General features: G+C 27.3%; 2 protein-coding genes across 4 annotated transcripts in view; both read right to left on the bottom strand.

Annotated features, from left to right (window-relative positions):
• Positions 1-24,247, bottom strand: part of LOC147808143 (uncharacterized) — a 35,548-nt gene extending 11,301 nt beyond the window's left edge. The window contains exons 1-2 of one of the 3 annotated variants that reach the window (XR_015434738.1): positions 23,948-24,247; positions 18,293-19,104 (exon numbers count right to left, since the gene is read on the bottom strand). Coding sequence is in view for 2 of the 3 variants with exons in the window: in XM_087166060.1 (XP_087022186.1) it covers positions 23,948-23,970 (23 nt within the window). In the remaining variant the exon portion in view is untranslated. Of the gene's footprint in view, positions 1-1,790; positions 1,944-18,292; positions 19,105-23,947 lie in introns of those variants that run through there. The other 2 variants (XM_087166060.1, XM_087166058.1) reach the window with 2 other exon arrangements.
• LOC147808144 (uncharacterized) lies at positions 9,414-16,043 on the bottom strand. Its single transcript, XM_087166057.1, has 2 exons — positions 15,573-16,043; positions 9,414-10,030 (listed from the first exon to the last, which is right to left on the bottom strand). Exons 1-2 carry the CDS (start codon positions 15,593-15,595, stop codon positions 9,649-9,651), a joined length of 405 nt encoding a protein of 134 aa, XP_087022183.1. The 5' UTR covers positions 15,596-16,043; the 3' UTR covers positions 9,414-9,648.
• Positions 24,248-24,511: the final 264 nt, after the last annotated feature.

Genomic DNA, 24,511 nt, shown 5'->3' with positions numbered 1-24,511 from the left:
AAATAACAAAATTAATTCTGAAGTTAGTAACTTTGAACCATTTTCCTGAAATAGGTACTAAACAAAAAAAAAGTAGTCAATGCGCGCATTGCAGAAACTACAGGAGTGCCTACTATTGACTGTGATAAAACTATGTTATTTTATACAATTATAGCCGGAGAAAAAAATAAATCCCTTAACAAACCGTCGTCTTAAATTGTCTAACAAAATTCATATTAAAGAAAAAAAAAATCATGCACTATTTTACTCCTCCAAAATATTAAAAATGACTTCCTCTATTTCCAAAAGGTTCCTCCAATCTATATCAATAGATGCAATATATTTCATTCAGAAACAAAATAGGAAAATCTAAATTTGAATAGGTAATTCCTTCCCTGACAGATGACTTTCATTTAAATAGCCAAAGTGCAAAAGAATACAGAAATTGCAGTATAAAAAACTTCTGAATGAATTAATGCATTCTATTCACAACAATTGTCATTTATAATCATTTTAATTATAAAATTTTAAATAAAAAATTCTTCGGGGAGCATTAATGACGAAGGATTTCTTCAAATAAATCTGACAATAAATTAAAATTGCATTGTGTCATATTTACTTCGCTGAAAAAAACACTCGAGAGAGAGGAAGATCTGAAATATTTAGAGTAATTTCTGTCGTCTCAGTACAGAATCAATTGATTACTGATACCGCAGAATAAAATAATTTATAAAATAAATTAGCAAATATTATAAATAACGAAATACATTTATATATTTAACTACAGAAAATTTAATTCAAAAACACTTCATGGAGTACAAAAACAAATCATTTAATCAAAAAATCCTCACATTAAAATTAAATTACATTATGCCACATTTATTTTGTTAAAAAAAAGTATTAAAAAGGAGAGAGAAAGAACTGAGACATTTAGAGTTATTCCTGTCTCTCCAATACAGGATGAACAGATTCCTGATACCACAAAATAAAATATTTTATAAAATAAATTAATAAGTACTTTAAATAATAAAATCTATTTCAGCAATCAACTTAGATAAATAAAATTTCTTTAAAAACTGTTTGTTAGGTCAAAAATAAATAATTTAATCAAATAAATTTTATATTATTTAATCAAAATTATATTATATCGCAATTACTTCGCAAGAAAAGGTATTAAAAAAGACAGCAAGAAAAAACTGAGATATTTAGAGTACTTTCGGGGGCTTCGTTGCAGAATCAACTGATTCCTGAGACCACAGAATAAAATTTATTAAAAAATATTTCAAATAACGAAATCCACATAATCAATAAACTTAATTAAGTTTAACTAAAAAACACTTTCAGGAGAACAAAAACAAAATAGTATTAATAGGAAGAGTGGGAGAAATCAGATAGTTAATGTAATTTCTGACATTTCAATGCAGAATCAATTAATTCCTGATACCACAAATTAAAATAATTTATAAAACAAATAAAATACTTTAAATACCAAAAACCATTTAATCCATAAACTGAATTAAATTCAGAAAAACTTTTGGAGGAGTTCAAAAACAAATTATTAAATCAATAAATCTTCTATTAAATTAAAATTACATTAAGTAATATTTACTTTCCTAGTTTATTTTCAAATATATTCAACAATTTCAAATACTAAAAAATTTCAAATACTAAAGCTTATTCAGACACGGATGAACCATAACCGTAACCCATACTTTTTTTCTGATTAGAACGTATTAAATAAAATGAAGATGGAAGAATGAAAAGCCTTAATTAATCAATGAATAAATCAATGAAAAATAAGATAAACTTACTTAATATCCTTGAGCAGAGACATCTCTAATGATCCTAAGACTTTTTCACAAAATCTTGACAGAAAATTCACTACACCAAGCTTCAAGACTATAACGAAGTAATTACACTTTTCTACTAATATAACTATAACGAGCGAACTCACAGTTCAACACCGAAATGAATATTACAATTTTAAAGTAACAGTTATGTACATTTGCTGCAACAATAGATAGATACCTCCCATTGGTCAAACCTGGACAGTGAATGATAACTGATTGTCACTCATGTACCTCCCCCCCCCATGTCTTTTCCTGCAACATACAAACTATAAGAAATCATTCGGGGTATTATATACTTTGAAGCTCTTATCAATGATAATTACTCTTTGCAAGAATGACACGTCCTTGGGGCTAATTATGCCAAGGAAAAAGTTCTATAAAGCTCAACAAGCATTACAGAATTTTGTCACAATCCCTTAAAATTTAAGTACTTCGTTCAAATATTTAAAAAAAAACATTTATTATTAGAATTCAATTAAGTAGCCATGAATTTTTGTAAAAATAAAAGTGAGTTATGGATTGTTTCATTGAAGCAATTTATAAATGATATAAACCCTCAGAAAAAGTCTTCAAATGTACTATCAAAAAGTTCATCTCCAACATTAATATTTGTGTTTGAGAGAAATAATTTTTTGCAAATAAAATCTTAAAACACTTTTGATTTGATATTATTCTCCATCTTATTGAGAATGTTCTTTTTTTTAATGTAATTAGAAATGTAATTTGTAATTTTCCAAAATAGCTTATATGGATAGGGGCAGTGTCAGTTTTGGTTTTTCCACTGACAACAGAAAGGCTCATGTGTGTTTGTAGACAGTGTGTTCCCTGAAGAAGTACTGTCTACCAGGCACACATATATTCAATTTTATTACCTTTTCCTGCTTTGAAATTTGTTTCAATATCTAAACTTATATAGATAATATCAGGTACTAAGGAGACTAACAATTTTTAGTAATATCTTTAAAGCAATTTAAATGCATTTTTAATTATTTTTAATTTTGAAGTTTATTTTAGTTTTTTACGTATTTTTTCTTTGCACTAAAAACGAGAATTTTATGGAAAAATAAAGTGAAATTTTGAAAATGCTTACAGCGAAGTCAAATTTTTCATTTATTTTTTTCATTCTCTTCCAATTTTCTTCTTTTAATGGCGCATTTCATTTTCGCCACGAAAATAACTTTGTGGATAATACTATAGGCTACAAATGATTCAAATAAAATACAATACAATTCCGAAAATTTTACCCTAGCAACTATATCATTGAAACAATTTAGCTTAATTTTGCAATATTTGACGAAACATGCATAATAAAAACAAAACATAATTAAAAATGTACCAGGTTTCATGCAGTGAACATGAAAAAAAAGCATTCTAAATATTTTTTATGCAATTGTCAGATTTTCACGCATTATAACTTAAGGGTTTCGTACTCTGAATTTGACTAAGTAAATTAATTAGCGCAAAAAATTAGTTAAGTTGTGAAATCTAACCCAAGTTAACTTTCTTTAAATAACCTCACTTTTTTTAAATTCTATTTAGATTTTTGACCATGAAAATATGGGTCGCTATAGCGTTTAAAATATGTTCTTAGAAGTTTCGGTAGGATTTCGGTCAAAAGTTGAGATAAGCTATAGAAAGTGTTAAATGAAGTCCAGTAGTAAGTTGAAGAAATTATAAAAACTCATATAAAAGAGAAGACTTTCTTTTTCAAAAATCTTTGAGTTTTACAACACATTTAAGAAGTTCCACTAAAAAAAAAGCGATTGTCTCGTTCTTAAAATTGCTCATCTGATAATGGAATTCAATGTAAGGAGGGAAATTCAATAACTCCTGCTTCAGTCTCCTAAAGAATATATTTTATTTTCTCAGAAATGAGTTAATTTAAATAAAAATTTCTCAGAACAGCGCCTGCTAATTGACGACCACCCCCATAAGGTAGAAGATTGTTTGAGATAACATACTTCGCTACATTGTTATGAATCATTGTTATTGTCCCACCTCTTATCATACCTAAGGCCAAAGACGCTTTCCATTCATATTAAAAGTACAAAAGGCTGTTTCCTGCTGCATAAATGAGAAAAAATGATTTAGTAATAACCCCCCAGACTGACTCAAATCATCTTTTTCAGTCGAAAATTGTAATGGGTTCAAGGAGAAAGGATCGAAAAATACATACTTTTCTCAATCTAGAATTGTGAATCATAAGTTTCCTTACCTATCAAAGTAAAGAAAATTGTCCTGTCCATTTTTAAAGTTAATTTTTTTCCGAATAGGAAATTTGAGTTCACCTTATTTTATGCCAGTTTTATTATACCTTAAAACATTATAGTTTTAAGTAATTAGCGAAATTTTGAAAATTAGCTTGCTATTAAATTAGATATTAATTGAATCAAAAGAGTACAGTAAAAGCTCTATATAATGATTACGGCATATTTTTTTAAAAATGCTTTTTTTTATATGTTTTATTGTATAAAAAAAGGCAAAATGGAAGATATTTTTATTTATTTCTAGTATCGCTAAAGTAAATTCAAATCAAATTTCTTTCGACCTTAAATTCTTTTTATAAATTTAATCCTTTAGTTTTCTGTAACATGCATGCAGGAATAACAATGATCAACTACCTTCCAGAAAGTAATCTTCCTACTTAAAAAGAAAAATGCAGTTTATTGCCATTTTCAATGCTGTTTATTTAAAGAAAAGAATCGCTATTTTAACAATTAATATAAGTAATCGCTTTTTACATCAATTTTGCTGAAATGGAAGTTCCATCAGTCATTGTGAAATTTTATAAATGAAAATTTAAACTATATATTATTTAAACTATCTGACGAAAAAATGGCACATAATTTTACAAAATTATTTTAATACGGAATTATCTTTGAATTAACAATTTTATAAATGTAGACAAAATTTTTAATGCGCAAAAAATTTTCCCCTGATCCAACGACATATGCAAACACTAAAATTAAAATTAAAGGGCCAACTCTTTCGACTTAACTTTTCAGAATAATGACCGAAAATCTGAAAAAAAGTTACGTTTATTGAGAAATTTTACGTTTACTATGTAATTGCTAATTAGAAACCATACGCTTTGCTTTCAAAGAATATATATATATACAGAGTAGTACTGCTTATACGAATAAAATTTAGAGAAAACAAACAAATCATTTCATATGAAACTAATGTTAAATTTCCTCGTTTAACTGAATATTTGTTGCTTCCAGTCCTCGTTTAATTGCATAAAAGAGAGGTACTAAAATGAAAAGAAAAAAAAACGTTTATTTTTAAGAAATGTTTCACCAACTGAATGAAATTTCCAGTTAAGAAGATAAGAATTCGACAATTAGTCTCTTCAATAGGAATTTTTTGTTTATTTGTTGCTGTGAACAGGTGTTAGTTTTAGAATTAATCAAATTTTATAGTTTAAGAATTAATCAAATCTTGCTGGTCTTGTATTTAATGATTATTTCCTTTAATTTTAGTTATTTCGTTTAATATAAGTGCAATATAATTTTTCTTAATTATAGTGATTTTCATCAACATTTTATAAAAAATTTCAGGGAATTTTCAGTTTTTTTGCTGTTAAAAGTTTTCATTATTGTTTCAAGTTATTTTTTTATCAATACAGTCTTAATTAAATTATTCGCTTATATACATTTAAACTATTATTTTATTAAAAATATATTTGTAAATATTAGGATCATATTTGAATTTGTATTATTTTTCAATCGCAACTATCTGTAAAAATTAAATTGTTGCATAAATAATTTCGTAATTTGTAAATATCAGGGAAATCTGTTAATAATAAATAATAAAGTTTATAAAATCAATGTTCTCACGAAATGTATTAATAATTATTAAAAAATACGCATGGAAATCGAGAAAGAAAAACAGTTACATCATTTATTGAAATCGGGAGCCTTATCTCTTTACAGGAAGGGCTTATAAAATGAGAAAGTTTTGAAGGAGCCTTTTTAACTTTAAGAATATAAAACATCAAAACTCAGACTTTCAATAGTTTCGCAGTATATACATCACAGTATAGGTCATGTCCCACAAAAAATTTTATTAATTTGAAATTTTTCTTGCTAAAAAACAAAATATTACTCTAAACTTTACAAATGCTTATTTTCTCTGTGCAAAATGTTTTTTACGAATTAGGATTCTTGAAACTCAAAATGAGTAGCAGTACCACAATAGTTCAGGCAAGGATGCGATTTTAATATAACTTCAGGCCATGTCTCCTAAACTAATGAAATGAATTTTAAAAAAATTACCTTCTCCCAATATGAGCTGCAATCAAAATCTAGAACTTACGGGGAGGAGGGGGTGACATACACTTTGCTATCTAGAAAATAGCCATGTTGTTCCGACATATTATTTTACATTTAATCGAATGAAATATCATCCACTTCGATGCAACTAATAGATCAGAAGCTATAAAAGCTTTTGTGGTTAAATACATTGCTGTGCAGACGAAAATAGTTTTCGACTCTTCGATTTTTTTAGAATTAATTTAATCGGATAAAACGAATTCAAAGGAAATCAAGATCACTTTATTGTTAACAGTTTCAGAAATATCTAACTTCTTATTTTGAACATATTCCCTTTTCGATATATCGAATTGCTGAAGCCGAATAAGATTTTAACCTGTAAGACGCATAGTTTGGAAGTAATTTTATTTTAAACTGCATTAGTTTTGATTTGTACCTATTTATATACTTGACATTGCAGTATAAGCACTTAAGTACTTTTTATATTGCTATATTATTACTAAAAGTATTTGTACTATTCATTTTAGTTACCTAGAAAGGAATGTAGAATCGGAAGTAGGTGTAAGTCAAGGCCTTTTTATAAATTAGATCATTTTAACACTTAAAACATCAAATTTATTAATTCCATTAATTCAGTTTTGATCTCCGTCTATTTAGAGAAAAAAATACGTATAATCAAATATATTTATTTGTGTATATGGCAGTGACAAACAAGTCAATATGCATAAGTACAAAACAGTACTTTTTATCAATGAAAAATTTTATAACTTTTGAACAACTACTAATAGTTCTACAAATTTTATTGAATCTTTATTTGATGCAACACTTGGATGCAAACAACAGCAATACTGAAAAAAGAACCAAGAGAAGGTGTATCTCTCACAATATATGAAAAATATATATAAAAGCTAACTAAACGTAAAAAAAAAATTCTATTTTACTATTAATCTGCTCTGAGGCGAATGGGGTAAGTCTTGGTTTAAAAAAATAAGAGGCAAGTGAGAAACACTAGAAAACATAAAAAACGATGACTGGATGAAATGTGTGAGATGACTCCACGCTAAATGTTTAAGTTTTAAAACCCTTTGCCCAAAATGTGATTTTTTTTTAAAGTGACTGATTAAATCTGCTCATTAAATTTTATTTACTAGATTTATTTTTACTTGTTTTCAAGATAAAGTTTATTCCTTACAGCCTATTTTAAGTTTTTCATATCAACTGTATGAAATGTGTTATTTTCTATAAATTAAATTCATCTCTTTCCATTACTGTATTAGACGCTCATCTTCCCTTGACATTAAGAGATGATCACTTTTTAAATTTGCTTTCAAACAATTTTTTTCTGATTTTTTGTTCACAATTTTTTACTCAATATATGTTGAATAAATGTATCAGAATTGAAACTAAGCATAAACATTTCTTCTATCTCTGTTCTTAATATTTTTTACTTCGGTTTGAACTATATCCAAGACCTACCCTATAAAAAAGAACTAATTTATAATTGCCTTATTTAGTATTTGAAGGAAAATATACTCCAAATGCTATGAACTAAAGAGAGAATTGGGACTGCTTATTGCTCAAGTAACATCTGGGAAAACATAGTTAAAGTTGAGAAACAGGCAGAAAATGAGAGTTTACTTATTATCAAGCAATCATTCACTTTACTGATCTAAGTTACATACTAGTAAATACTTGTGTTTTAATTAGGTAGTATTAAATGCAAAATAATCAGTAATCACTAGTTGCTTTTGTTCATTATTGACGCATAGTTCTTATAGAGTCTTCTGCCCTTGTTGCAAAAAATATAGTATTGTCTTGTTGAATAAATGAATGAACATGAAAAATGAGGGTGGGTGAGATCAAACCCCCTCCCAGTTTGTAATGTGAATGTCATACCATGAATACATAGGAAAAAGTTTCAAAATAGAGGGGGGGAAATAAAGTTCTTTTTGTTTTTAATTTAATAACAAAAATTTTCAACAGATTGTATACATTTTTTTTCTTACTTAAATTGACTTCGCTTAAATGGATGTAGAAGGCGTTATAACTGATTCGTTTTTATTCTTGATAAAATACATTAAGAAAATCATAAAAATTTATTAAATTTCTATGATTTTCTTAAAATTCCTCTTGATGTTTGACGAATTTTTCAGTAAGCAAGTTTAAAAATAGTGTGTTTTTTCATTTAAATTTTTGTCTTGCCCCATACAAATAAAAATGTATCAAAAAAGGCATTTCAGTTTTTAATACATTATAAGGCAAGCTACAAATCGCAAATAGAGTTTCTTAAGTTTGATCATTTTTATGTGAGTTATTATCCCATGAATTACCAGAGAACTTCTTTATATAGCTGTGTGAAGTATCTAACCTTTTTAGAACTCGCATGCTTGTTGAACTTCAAAATGTATCAGAGGTACTGAACACTTAATGCAGCATTCAAAATTTACAAACAACACATTTCATAAACATTTATAGTCAGTTTTGTGTTAAATTTAATAAAACTGCTAAAGTTTTTTTAGCAATATTAATATTTCGAAACTTGCTTCCATTATTCTTTATAAAAAATTATTATATAAATATATTAATTGCTGCGTTTTAATATTTTTTTAAAGAAATTAAAAAACATAAAAACTCAAATCATGGGATTTTTTTTCCCTTGAAGTAACATTTGAAAAAATTAAAATTCCAACTTCCACTACTCAAATTTCCTACACTAGAGTTTGGTGTGAATTGGATAAGGAATTTTTTAAACAAGTAACTTAAAGAGATTTGGATTATTATGAAACTGAGATTTCATTCATTGTTAAATGACAACAAAGTGTAATATCAGCTCCTTGATTGATTTCTCAATGAATATGTAACATTAAAAAATTCTTCTACTTTAATTCAGATAAAATAAACACTATCCTTAAACTACGGGATCAGATAAAATGTTTTTATAGGAATAATATATAGCATTAAATAAATGTCAGATTTAAACTTATAACACTATTGCTTATGGGACATTCTTTAATTTGATGAGTGCTAAAATAAGTAACAAACTTCTATGTAAGGCTCGGGAAATTTATTATTATTACAGTTCTGAATTAATATAATATATCCTAAGCAAACATTCACTAGACTGAATAATCTGTGTGTTTAAATGTGGCAAGAAAGTTAATCTTGAGCTAGGAGAGATTAGCTAATTAACTCTTTTCACGATAAATGAATAAATACTGCAGTATCAAATCTTGCAATTGGAAAAAAAATTTAAATAAAGCAGTAAATCAGAAACAAAATAAATTTCTAAATAACCACAGTACAAAAAAAATTAGAATTAAAAAATTTATTGAAATCCTTAAAAAAGAAACTAACTTACTATACACATCTGCTTTTATATATTCTTCAATCTAATTCATACAACATTACTCAAATAACATTTCCCTCATTCATTGCAGAGACCGAGTACTCTTCTATCATGGCGTGCAAACATGGATACGGGATTTGATTTGTTAATTAAAATCGCGTTCTTCAAAATACCTATTTAACCCCCCAATTTTCTGCGTCTATGGTACATCTTTTTTTGCACCAATATCTTTAGGTTTTACCCATTTGTATGGATTAAGCTTTTGCTTTTCTAATTTCTCGAGCAGCAATCGGAAATTGTTGGGTTGTTTGTTCTCCTTGTTCTCGAAGAGCTCTATTTTTCTTGGACCAATGTGTCGGTGGATGCACTTCATATTTCTGCATGCGGCATTATACCTGCAGGTTGGATGCTGGAAGTGGCACTTTTGACCCATGCGACACTTCGGAAAAAATCGGCACCTGGGAGTTTGCTGAAGTTTCTCTGTTTCAGGATCTCTTTTCATACCCTTGCTGTTTTTAGTAGCAATATCTTCAACAGCTTTTCTCTTTATCTGATGAAAGGGTCTAACAGGTGCAGAGATTCTGAAAAAATAAACAATTAAATCAAAACACTTCATAAAAAAAGCAATGTATCAGCAATGGTGTTATTAAATTACGCCGTAAAAAATTTCAAAACTAATGGCGGTAAAAAATACTGGCAGTCAGTGAGCTGGTGCGTTTCACAGTAAAATTTTTCGGGACAATATATATATACTGCAAATTTTGCAATAATATTTACTGTAAAATCACTAAATCACCGTAATTAAATAAATAATTCTGTTAAATTAAAGTGATTCCATAAACAAATGCATAAAATTAACACGGGCTGTGACGGTAGTGTGGGGCTGAAGTCGTGTTCTTTGAAATAGATGGCGCCACTGAAAACAGGAAAACGCACCATATGCCTTGGTTGGTTTCACATAACACATTTTCTGGTATTTGGCAGGTGGCATTAGAAACAATAAAAACATATAATTTTGCAGTAACAATGGATTTTACAGTAAAATGGATTTTGAAGATGATGCACTAAGGGTGCCAGTAATTTTTACCGTAATTCATTTCAGAATTTTTTACAATGTACGCAGCATTTCCAGTGTCCGCTTAGTTAATTCTACATGACACTTTTCTTCAACCCATTAGAGAAAAAATCACATATATGGAGTGGTTCAAAAACTGCATGATTCGAAAAAATTAACGACATAAATTTATTTTAAGAATTCTTTTCTTAAAAATTTTACTTTAATGATGGGAATTTTAAAGTAAGACTTTTAGATCAAAAAACTTAAGCTTAAACATCTTAAGTGGTATCTTGTTTCGCTTATAACCTGACATATCTTGACATCTGATGACTCCAAAAACTATTAGCCCATATTGCAAGTATGAAAGTGAAAAAAATTCACAGAAACAATTCAGCACATGATAGTTCACAGAAATAAAGCACACAATGGTTGTTACACTGTGAAATTTTTTTAATTAAATTACGATATAAAGTACATCGTCTGTGCGTGCATCTGCAGTGCAATCCAAATTTACCATAAAATAAGATACTTAAAAATCTCACAGTTATATTCATTTAATTAAAGTGATTTTACGGTAATTATTACTGCAAAAATTACGATATATCAAATTTCTTGCTCCGTAACATGCTCCAGTAAGAGTGGATTTTATGGTAAAAAGTATCAGCACCATTAGTGGCGGTACTTTATACCGTAATTTGATCCGAAATCTCTTACAGTGTACAGAATATGGAGTATTTGCTGTTTATAAGCATAGTTAAATGAATATAAATCTTTTAAACTCATTAGTGAGAAATTTCGGATTTTTAAAAGCAATTTAAAAAATTCAACTATGAGTCATAAATATTTTTCCAACATAAACTAAATTAAGAAATTATTTTTTAAGTTTTATCATTCACAGCATTTACAATTTATTTTGCATGAAGCAAATTTAATAAATACAATTGTAATTATACAGGTAGTAGACAAAATTATGGAAACACTGTTATACTACTACATTTTTTCAAATTTCTCTGAAAATACACAACGGATTATTTTATAACTTTAGAAGCGCTTAGATCATACGATTTTTCATACATATCAATAAACTTAAGACCTTTTTAAGATTTGAGGGACTGACAATGAATTACAAACGAAAAAAAAACGCTTTTGAACGCCCTATACCAAACAATTTGACAATAAATTTGTATTACTTGAATTATTTTGGTTCTTTTATGCAATGGTAGCACAAATTTTAGTAAGCCTAGCTTAAATATTTATGGAGATATAGTAATTTTTATAAAATTAAGCTAAATAATTATAACTAAGAATTAATAATTTTATAAGAAAAAAATATATATTTCTTGTCTTACGTTGTTTTTCGATAACTTCAATGAAAAAAATTCAATAAAATTAATCAGAATATTTAGAGAAATTTAAAATTAATTGCAAAATGTATGCTTTAAAATTTGAGAAAAATTGAGTAATGAAATATGAGTAACGACATATGAGTAATGAAAAAAAAATTTTTTACTGCGCATGCGCTGGAAAATTTTTACAATTTTTCTTCATAGTTTTGACATGAATCGCATTTGGCAACTAATTTAGATTCAAGTCTCAGTTAAACATCTTTAAAGCGTAGAAAGTTTCAAGCAATTTTCTATGTAGCTTCAGGTGTCTTCCACAAATTTTAGTCCAATTTTACTTAATATTTTAAGTTTAGCATTGCACCTGAGACAAAGAAATAAACTTTTTATAAAAATGACCAAATCTCCATAAATATTTCAGCTCGGCTTACGAAATTTTGCATAATTATAGTATATACTAACCAAAATAACTGAGTAACTAACAAAAATATAAATCTATTGCTATATTTTTCGGCATTTGCTGTGTTCAAAAACATTATTTTGCATTTACAATATAGTGTCTGCCCTTCAAACTTCTGAAAAAGCTCTGATTTTCATTTATATGATCTAAACACTTCTAAAGTTATAATATTATTCTTTAAGTTTTTTTTTTCTTTTGAAGAAATTTGAAACAAAAATGTATTAGTATAAAAGTTTTTCTATTGTTTTGTTCACCCCAGGTAACTTCTTAAGATCATATCTTGCGTAATTTTAGGCTTTGGGAGTTTATAAACATCCTGCGTTCTAACAATTGACGATATTTTTCAAATAAAGGAAAACAGTTCCTTTGAACTTTTTTTCAGTATTATCATAGTAACTTCAGTATACTTTTAGTGTGACAAACTAAATATTGTTAAAGAATGGTGATTTGGTTAATAATGGCGTAAAATTAATTGTTTATTTTACAGAGAAAAAAAAAAACAGTTTTTTTTTTTCAAAAAACTAGCGTCTGTTTTTTCATCAGATAAGTACTGTTATTTCTGAAAATTCCGTTATTTCAACAGAAACTTCTATGAAAAATTTATGTCTGCATTGCGGTCAGCGCATGCTGAGAGCAGCGTTCGTACGACCTGTTGACGCGAAGATGGGATTCGAACCTGGGACATAGCAATGGATCCTCTGTACTACCGGAGCTCTAGCGTCCCAGTATGAGGGAAATCTTAAACTGTCTTCATCTTAAAAAAGTTATTGAAATAACACGTAAGTGTAAAAAAGTTTAAACTATAGAGGCCTACCAGAATGAAAATGTATGGTAACTTAACTTCCGAAAAATTATATATTAAGGAAATATAGTTAAAGTATTGATTTAAAAATAAAATCAGATCGCAGTTTAATTTATACTGAAAGATAAGAGCAAGTATTTTTCGATACTTCTCTACTACTTTCTATACTTAATAGTAAAATGATTTGAAAAAGAAAGAGTGATTATACGGTAAGAAAAACTGCTTTGCAAATATAGATAAAGTCTGCAAAAATACCGGGAATTTTTTACAGCGAGCAGATAACGGAGAAAAACAGAAACATGTTTACAGTGTTTTTTTCCTGTAAAAAATATATTTTTCTTCCGTTAAGTTAATCCTTACAGTGTACGATGCATCTTTAAATTTAGGACTCACTTATTATTCACAAACAAATTCGGAGCTAATAGTTCGATGTATCGATATCTCGTGAGCCGTCGATAATTTGAATTTATCGCGAGAATGGTATTTAAAGGATATTCTCACGATATATAGTAAATACAAAAAATTTTAACATAAGCTAAATATTGATAAATAAAAACACACGATGAATATCAAAAAATATATGGTCACAATAAATATCGACCAACGATAATATCGTAATAAAATCAGTAAAACCCATCCGTGAAGAAGAAAACCTTCTCTTTCACTACAGTATTTCACAGCCTAAGGACATGCTTGGCGCTATCCTTGGAGTACGCGATATTTCAGCAAATGAGAGTACATATTTTACTCCTCTTTTAATCATGTTTGATTTTTTTTTCTTAATTTCTTTACATTTTAACTGAATTTTGAAAAATATCTAATATTAAAAACTTTATTTTTGAAAAACCAAATCGCATATTATATTATTTTATTTATCTTTATCAATTGCAAATAATCTATATAAATTTGACGTAAATTAATATTTTCTGATGTAATTGGATCAAATATTTCTATTTATAAGCAGCTCAATTCAAGAGTAATGGATTAAATCTCTTTTTATATTCTAATGTCTCTGATGAAGTATTAATTTTTTTCAAGGAAGATTAGATTAATGTGTGAAAAAAAAATTTCTATAAGTATTTAACCCATTAATTTTTCAAATGTAAAGAAACTCAATTTTTTAAATGTAAAAGTGCGAAAAGTAATCGCTTTTTTAATATCCATTTTCACAGATAAAATGAAGAAAGTTTATTCACAAAAAATATATTTGACAAAATTTTAACATTACCACATATTTAAATTAACAAAACTAATTCAGAATTTATTAATTTAAAGAATTCAAAATAGCAACTCTGAATGAATAAATACTAAAACAAATGAAAAGTAATGGCCAATGCGCGCATTGCAACTACTACAGCACTGCCTACTATTGACTATGACGAAATTTTAATAACAATATTTCAAATAACGAAATCCATATCATCAATAAATTTAATTAAGTTTAACTAAAAGCCAATTTCAGGAGAACAAAAACAAATAATTTAATACACTCTATTATATTTACTTTGGTAAAAAAAGTATTACAAAAGAGAGAAGAAATGAGATATAATTTCGGACGTTTAAATGAAAAATCACCTAATTCTTCATACCTCAATACAGAATGAACTGATTCCTGATACCACAGAATAAAATATTTTATAAAATGAATTAATAAATACTTTAAATAATGAAATCCATTTCAGCAATCAACTTAGTTAAATAAAATTTTTAAAAAAGCTGTTTCTTAGGTCAAAAATAAATAACCTATTCAACTAAACCTTATATATAATTAAAATTACATTATATCACATTTGCTTTGCAAGAAAAGGTATTAAAAATGACAGCAAGGAAAAGCTGAGATATTTAGAGTAATTTCTGGGGGCTCGTTGCAGAATCAACTGATTCCTGCGACCACAGAATAAAATGTATTAACAAATACTTTAAATGACGAAATCCATATAATTAATAAATTTAATTAAGTTTAACTAAAAACCACTTTCAGGAGTACAAAAACAAATAATTTAATACATTCTATTATATTTATTTCGGTAAAAAAAGTATTACAAAAGAGGACATTTCGGACATTTTAATGAAGAATCAAATAATTCCTTATACCACAAAATAAATATTTTCTAAAATGAATTTTAATTAACATTAATTAAAAAATTACAGTTCAAAGCCACTTTCAGGAGTACAGTTCAAAAACAAATTATTTAATCAAATAAATCTTACATTAAATTAAAATTTCATTAAGTCAAATTTACTCTCCTAGTTTATTTTCTAATATATCCAACAATTTCAAATATTAATTACAAATACTAAGAAATTTCAAATACTAAAACTTATATTCAGACACAGATGAACCATAACTGTAAGCCACATTTTTTTTCTAATTAGAACGTATTAAATAAAATGGAGATAGAAGAATGAAAAGCCTTAATTAATCAATAAATAAATCAGTAAAAAATAAAGAAGAACTTACTTAATATCCTTGATCAGAGACATCGTTAAGGATCCTAAGACTTTTCCACAAAATCTTGACAGAAAATTCACTACACCAAGCTTCAATACTATAACGAGGTAACTATACTTTTCTACTAATATAACTATTAAGAAACTAAGTCCCGAACTCACAGTTCAACACCGAAATGAATATTACAATTTTAAAGTAACAGTTATGCACTTTTGCTGCAACAATAGATAGATGCCTCCCATTGGTCAAACCTGGACACTGAATCATAACTATTGTCACTCATGTCAAGTCATAACCCCCCCCCCCACACACACACAATTCTTTTCATGCAACATACAAACTATAAGAAATCATTCAGGGTATTATATACTTTGAAGCTCTATCAATGACAATTAATCTTTACAAGAATGTCATGTCTTTGAGGCTAATTATGCGAAAAGAAAAGTTCTATAAGGCTCAAAAAGCATTACAGAATTTTGTCACAATTCTTTGAAATTTAAATATTTCATTCAAATACCTAAAAAAACAGTTATTATTAGAATTCAATTAAGTAGCATTCAATATTTATGTAAAAATAAAAGTGAGTTACGGATTGTTTCATTAAAGCAATTTATAAATGATATAAACCTTCAAAGAAGATCTTAAAATGTACTATCTGAAAGTTTATCCCCAACATTAATATTTGTGCTTTAGAGAAGTAATTTTTTGCAAATCAAATCTTAAAACACTTTTGATTTGATATTATTCTCCATCTTATTGAGAATGATCCTTTTTTTTAATGTAATTAGAAATATAATTTGTAATTTTCAAAGATAGCTTATACGGATAACATTAGATAATAAGGCGACTAACAATTTTTAGTAATATCCTTAAAGTAATTTAAAGGCATTTTTAATTATTTTTAATTTTGAAAGTTATTTCAGTTTTCAATATATTTTTTTCTTTGCACTAAAAACGAAGATTATATGGGAAAATTATGTGAGATTTTGAAACTGCTTACAGCAAAGCTAAATTTTTCATTCTCTTCCAATTTTCTTCTTTTATTTGCGCATTCCATTTTCCCCACGAAAATAACTTTTTGGATAAAACTATGGCTTACAAATGATTCAAACAAAATATACAATTCCGAAACTTTTACCCTAGCTACTATATCATTGAAACAATATAGCTTACTTCAGCAATATTTGACTTCTAAGGACAAATGAAACGTAATAAAAATGCACCAGGTTTCATTCAGTCAACATGGAAAAAAAAGCATTCTAAATATTTCTTTTATGCAATTGTCAGATTTTCAAGCATTAAAACTTAATGATTCTATACTCTGTCTTTGATTAAGCTAATTAATTAGGGCTGAAAATAGTTGAAGTTATGAAATCTAACACAAAGTTACCTTTCCTTAAATAACCTCAGTTTTTTAAATTCTATTTAGATTTTTGACCATGAAAATTTGGATCGCTATAATGTTTAAAATATGTTCTTGGAAGTTTCGGTAGGAGTGCGGTCAAAAGTTGAGATGAGCTAGAGAAAGTGTTAAATGAGAACCAGTAATAAACTGAAGAAATTATAAAAACTCATATAAAAGAGAAACCTTTCTTTTGTAAAAGTCTCTGAGTTTTACAACACATCTAAAAAGTTCCAATAAAGAAAAATAAAAGAAAAGCGATTGTCTCATTCTTAAAATTGTTAATCTGTTAAAGGAATTCAATGTAAGGAGGGAAATTCAATCACTTGTGTTTCAGTCTCCTCAAGAATATCTTTTATTTTCTCAGAAATGAGTTAATTTAAATTAAAATTTCTCAGAACAACGCCTGCGTATTGACGACTACCCCCATAAGTTAGAAGATTGTTTGAGAAAACAATCTTCTCTACATTGTTATGAGTCATTGTTATTGTCCCATCTCTTATCATGCCTAAGGCCAAACACACTTTCCATTAATATTAAAAGTACAAAAGGCTGTTTCCTGCTTCATAAATGAGAAAAATGATTTAGTATTAACCCCCCTGGCTGACTCGAATCATCTTTTTCAGTCAAAAGTTGTAACGATGGGTTCATGGACAAAGGATTGTAAAATACATACTTTTCTCAATCTAGAATTGTGAAGCATCAGTTTCCTTATCTATCAGAGTAAAGAAAAATGTCCTGTCCATTTTTAAAGTTAATTTTTTTTCCGAATATGAAATTAGAGTTCCCCTTATTTTATGCCCGTTTTATTATACCTAAAATTACAATTTTTTTTTTTGTAAGTTGTGTTCTTTAAAACCTCTGAACGCTATTTTCGATTAGAATAAAAATTAATAATTTTAGAAAATGTTTGGTAATTTTACCAAATAATTCTATGCTTATTATAAAACCTTATGCTATTTATAAAACCATATTTTTGTGTCATTGTTTTATTATAATTTAATGATTTTAATGCTAATTTCCTTTAATTTTAGTTATTTCGTTTAATTTACGTGCAATATAATTTACCTTATTAAAGTGATTTTCATCAACATTTTATAAAAAATTTAGGGGAATTTTCTTACCGTTGAAAGTTTTCATTATCGTTTCAAGTTATTTTTTTATCAATACAGTCTTAATTTATTTATTCGTTTATTTACATTTAAACTACTATTTTATTAAAAATACGATTGTGAATATTGGGATTATATGTGAATTCGTATTAATTTTCAATCACAACTATGTGTGAAAATTAACTAGTTACAAAGGTCTTATAAGAATAATTTCGTTATTAGTAAATATGAGGGAAATCTGTTAATAAGCAATAATAAGGTTTATAAAATCAATGTTCTCACAAAATGTAATAATAATTATTAGAAATGCACATGGTAATCGAGAAAGAAGCATTTATATCATTTATTGAAATAGGGAGCCTTAACTCTTTACAGGAAGGGTTTATAAAATGAGAAATTTTTGAAGGAGCTTTTTTAGCTATAAGAATATGAAATATAAAAACTCAGACTTTCAATAGTTTCGCGGTATATACATTACAGTATAGGTCATGTCCCACAAAAAATTTTATTAATTGGAAAATTTTCTTGTTAAAAAACAAAAAATTACTCTTAAACTTTGAAAGTGCTTATCTTCTCTGAGCAAAATGTTTTCTATGAATTAGAATTCTTGACACTCAAAATGAGTACTTTTGATATTGCTATATAATTACTAAAAGTATTTGTACTATTCATTTTAGTTACCTAGAAAGAAATGTAGAATTGGAAGTAGGGTAAGTCAAGGCCTTTTTATAAATTAAATCATTTCAACAGTTAAAACATCAAAATTATTAATTCTATTAATTTGGTTTCGATCTCTGTCTATTTAGAGAAAAAAATACGTATAATCAAATATATTTATTTGTGTATATACAGTGACAAACAAGTCAATATGCATAAATACAAAACCGTACCTTTTATCAATGAAAAATTTTATAACTTTTGAACAACTACTAATAGTTCTACAAATTTTATTGAGTCTTTATTTGATTCAGCGTGGAAAAACACTTCAAGTTCAAGACCATTTACTTGGATGCAAACAGCAGCAATACTGAAAAAAGAACCAAGAGAAGGTGTATCACTCACATTATATATAAAAAATAAATATAAAAGCTAGCTAAACGCAAAAATACTTTTTCTCTATTTTACTATTAATCTGCTCTGAGGCGACTGGGGTAAGTCTTGGTTTAAAAAAATAAGAGGTGTAATTAGAAGCATTAGAAAACATAAAAAACGATGACTGGATGAAATGTTTAAGATGTATGCTGTGACTCCAGGTAAAATGTATAAGTTTTAAAACCCTTTGCCCAAAATGTGATTTTTTTTTAAAGTGATTGATTAAATCTACTCATTAAATTTCATTTGATAGATTTATTTGTACTTATTTTCAAGATAAAATTCATTCCTTACAGCCTATTTTAAGTTTTTCATATCAACTGTATGAAATGTGTTATTTTCTTTAAATTAAATTCACTTTTTCAATTGCTGTATTAAATCTCTCCTCGACATTAAGAGATGACCAATTTTTATGTTTGCTTTCAAACAATTTTTTTCTGATATTTTGTTCTTAATATTTCACTATTTTTTCTCAATATATGTTGAATAAATGTATGAGAATTTAAAATAAGCATAAACATTTCTTCTATCTCTGTTCTTAATATTTTTACTTTGATTTGAACCATATCTAAGACCTGCGCTATAAAAAGTATTAACTTATAATTGCATTTAGTGTTTGAATGAAAGTAAAAGCCAAATACAGAACTAAAAGGAGAATTGGACCGGCTTATTGTTCAAGTAACATCTTGGAAATATCGTTTAATAGTTAAAGTTGAGAAAACAGGCAGGAAATGAAAGGGTACTTAATATCAAGTAATTATTCAATTTACTGATCTTACTTAAATAAGAGTAATTACTTGTATTTTACTTTGGTTGGATAATACGCAAAATAATCAGTAATCACTAGTTGCACTGGTTCCCAATTGACGCATAATTCTTGGAGAGTCTTCTACCCTTGTTGTAAGAAATATAGTTTTTATTTTCTTTTTTTTTTCATTTGAATAAATGAATGAGCATGAAAAATAAAGGTGGGTGAGATCTAGGCCTCTCCCGATTTGTATGGTGAATGTCATACCATGAATAATTAGGAAAAAAGTTTTAAAATAGAGGGGGGAAATAAAGTTCTTTTTGTTTTTAATTTAATAACAAAAACTTTCAACCGATTGTACACATTTTTTTTGTTACTTAAACTGACTTCGTTTAAATGGATGTAGAAGTCGTTATAACTTATTCGTTTTTATTCTTGATAAAATACATTAAGAAAATCACAAAAATTTATTAATTTTCTATGATTTTCTTAAAATTCCTCTTGATGCTTGACTAATTTTTCAATAAGTAAATTTAACAATAGTGTGTGTTTTCTTTTCCTTTTTCGTATAGCCCCATACAAATAAAAGTTTATCAAGAAATGCATTCCAGTTTTTAATACATTATAAGGTAACCGACAAATCGCAAATAGAATTTCTTAAATTTGATAGTTTTTATGTGAGTTATTATCCCATAAATTTTCACAGAACTTCTTTATATAGCTGTGTGAAGTATGGAATCTTTTTAGAGTTTGCATGCTTGTTTAACTTCAAAATGTATCAGAGGTACTGAACACTTAATGCAACATTCAAAATTTACAAACAACACATTTCATAAACATTTATAGTCAGTTTTGTGTTAAATTTAATAAAACTGTTAAAGTTTTTGTTAGCAATATTAATATTTCAAAACTTGCTTCCATTATTCTTTATAAAAAATTATTATATTAATATATTAATTGCTGCGTTTTAATACTTTTTTTAGGAAAAATTAAAAAACATAAAAACTTAAATCATGGAATTTTTTTTCCCTTGAAGTAACATTTGAAAAAATTGAAATTCCAACTTCTACTACTCAAATTTCCTACACTAGAGTTTGGTGTGAATTGGATAAGGAATTTTTAAAAGAAGTAACTTCAAGAGATTTGGATTATTATGAAACTGAGATTTCATTCATTGTTAAGTAACAAAGCATAATATCAACTCCTTGATTGATTTCTCAATGAATATGTAACATTAAAAAATTCTTCCACTTTAATTCAGATAAAATAAACACTATCCTTAAATTACGGGATCAGATAAAACGTTTTTATAGGAATAATATATAGCATTAAATAAATGTCAGATTTAATTAGATTCTGAAAAAAATATAAACAATTAAATCAAAACACTTCATAAAAAGTCATGCATCAACAACGGTATTATTAAATTACGCTGCAAAAAAATCCAAAATTAATTACGGTAAAGAGTACTGGAAATCAGAGTGTTGGTGCGTGTCACAGTAAAAATATTTCGGGACAATATTTACATACTGCAAATTTTGCAATAATATTTACTGTAAAATCACTAAATCACCGTAATTAAATAAATAATTCTGTTAAATTAAAGTGATTTTATAAACTAATGCATAAAATTTTATTAGAGGCGATATAGTCTGTTGGTTTGGTAGGGCACTGGAACCATGTCCGAGAAGTAGTGAGCTCTATCCCAGACTAGCGAAGACTCCCCGTGTATAGTAAATGGCGACTGGTGCACTGTCAGGTCACTAAAACCTCCAAGCTCTCATAACAAATCAGTAACTCTGAACTCTAACTAACCGCTTTCTGATTTAGATCAAAATTATGATCTGTGGATGTATGAATTGGTTCGTCCTTTAACACGGGCTGTGACGCAAGTGTGTGGCTGAAGTCGTATTTTTTTAAATGGATGGCAGCACTGAAAACAAGAAAACGCACCTCATGCCCTAAATTCGGTTGGTTTCGCATGACACATTTGCTGGTAATTGGCATGTGGCATTAGAAACAATAAAAACATATAATTTTACAGTAAAAATGGAATTTGAAGATGTTGCACTAAGGGTGCCAGTAACTTTTACCGTAATTCATTTCGGAACTTTTTACAATGTAAGCAGCATATCTAGTGTCCGTTTAGTTAATTCTACATTAGATTTTTCTTGAACCCATTAAAAAAAAATCACACATATGAAGTGGTTCGAAATATATGGAGTGTTTTGAAAACTGCATGATTAGGGAAAAAAATACGTCATAAATTGATTTTAAGCATTCTTTTCTTAAAAATTTTACTTCAATAATAATGGGAGTTTTAAAGTAAGACCTTTAGATTATAAAACTTTAACAGTTTAAGAGGTACCAATGTAACAATAAATTTGTATTCTTTGAATTATTTTAGTTCTTATATACAATGGATGCACAAAATTACCCTTATTATTATCCTTAAATATTTCCTGAAAAACAGGCGTACGAATTTTTTAATACTTCTCTACTTCTTTCTATACTTAATCGTACAATAATTTGAAAAAGAAAGACTGATTATACAGTAAGGAAAACTGCTTTGCAAATATACAGAGAAAGTCTGCAATAATGGCGAAAAAATTTTTACAGTGAGTGGGTAACGGAGAAAAACAGAAACAGTTTCTGAAACAGTGTTTTTTTCCTGTGAAAAATAACTATCTCTTCCGTTAAGTTAATCCAGTTAATACTTACAGTGTTCGATACATCTTTAAACTTATTACTCACTTATTATTCACAGACAAATTCGTAGCAAATAGTTCGATGCATCGATATCTCGCGAGCCGTCGATAATTTGAATTTACCGCGAGAACGGTATTTAAAAGATATTCTCACGATATATAGTAAATACGAAAAATGTTAACATAAGCTAAATATTGATAAATATCAACACACAATGAATATCAAAAAATATATGGGCACAATAAATATCGACAAACGATAATATCATAACAAAATCAGTAAAACACATCCGTGAAGTAGAAAACCTATTCCTTCACTGCAGTATTTAACAGCCTAAGGCGCCTATTCTTGGAGTGCGTGATATATTAGTAAATTAGCGTACATATTTTACCCCTCTTTTACACATGTATGATTTTTTTTTCTTAGGGGGGAAGGCAATATTTTAAATAGTGAATCCATATCATCAATAATTTAATTAAGTTTAACTAAAAACCACTTTCAGGAGAACAAAAACTAATGATTTAATACACTCTATTATATTTACTTTGGTGAAAAACGTATTACAAAAAAGAGAAGAAATGAGATATAATTTCGGACGTTTTAATGAAAAATCACCTAATTCCTCATACCGCAAAATAAATATTTAATAAAATGAATTTTAATTAACATTAATTAACAAAATACATATAAGGAAATTAGGTTAATTGAATTTAAATTTTAAAAAAACTATTCGTGGAGTTAGGCACTTCAAGGCAGAATTAATTGATTCTTGATACCACAGAACTAAATATATTGTAAAACAAATTAATAAGAACTTTAAATAGCAAAATTCATTTCAGCAATAAACTTAATCAAATTAAAAAAAGCTCTTTGCTTCAAAAACAAATTATTTAATCAAATAAATCTTACATTAAATTAAAATTACATTATGCATAATTTACTTTCTTTAAAAGAGTATTAATAGGAAAAGTGGGAGAAATGAGATATTTAATGTAATTTCTGACGTTTCAATGCAGAATCAATTGATTCCTGATCCCACAAATAAAAATAATTAATAAAGCAAATAAATAAATACTTTAAATACCGAAATCCATTTCAGCAATAATAATAACTAATTAAATTTTAAAAAAACTTTTCGAGGAGTTCAAAAACAAATAATTTAATCGAATAAATCTTACATTAAATTAAAATTACATTAATTCATATTTACTTTCCTATTTCCTATAGCCACATTTTTTTTTCTAATTAGAACGTATTAAATGAAATGGAGATAGAAGAACGAAAAGCCTTAATTAATCAATAAAAAATAAGGTAAACTTACTTAATATCCTTAAGCAGAGACATCGCAAATAATCCTAATAGTTTTCCACAAAATCTTGATAGAAAATTCACTACACCAAGCTTCAAGACTATAACGAAGTAACTACACTTTTCTTCAAATTTAACTAGGTATTAAGAAACTAAGTCACGAACTAACCGTACAACACTGAAATGAATACTACAATTTTAAAGTAACAGTTATGTACTTTTGCTGTAACAATAGATAGACACCTCCCATTGGTCAAACCTGGACAGTGAATCATAACTTATTGTCACTCGTGTCAAATCATAACCTCCCCCCTCCCCCGCATTTCTTTTCCAGCAACATACAAAGTATAAGAAATCATTCAGGGTATTATATACTTTGAAGCTCTTATCAATGATAATTACTCTTTGCAAGAATGACATGTCTTTGGGGCCAATTATGCCAAAAGAAAAGTACAAAAAGGCTTAACTAGCATTACAGAATTTTGTCACAATCCTTTAAAATTTAAATATTTCGTTCAAATATTTAAAAAAAACACTTATTATTAGAATTCAATTAAGTAGCATTGAATATTTGCAT

This window comes from Parasteatoda tepidariorum, chromosome 6, assembly GCF_982258835.1.
Source record: "Parasteatoda tepidariorum strain Cologne lab strain chromosome 6, Ptep-v5.0, whole genome shotgun sequence".
Classification (NCBI taxonomy): Eukaryota; Metazoa; Arthropoda; class Arachnida; order Araneae; family Theridiidae; genus Parasteatoda; species Parasteatoda tepidariorum.
This window is presented reverse-complemented; position numbering and strand designations above follow the sequence as displayed.

Coding starts and splice junctions, on each gene's coding strand:
- LOC147808144 (XM_087166057.1), bottom strand. CDS start 15,595: ATGTCTCTGATCAAGGATATTAA. Junction 10,031..15,572: donor TCTCTGATCAAGGATATTAA/GTAAGTTCTTCT, acceptor TTATTTTTTCAG/AATCTCTGCACCTGTTAGAC.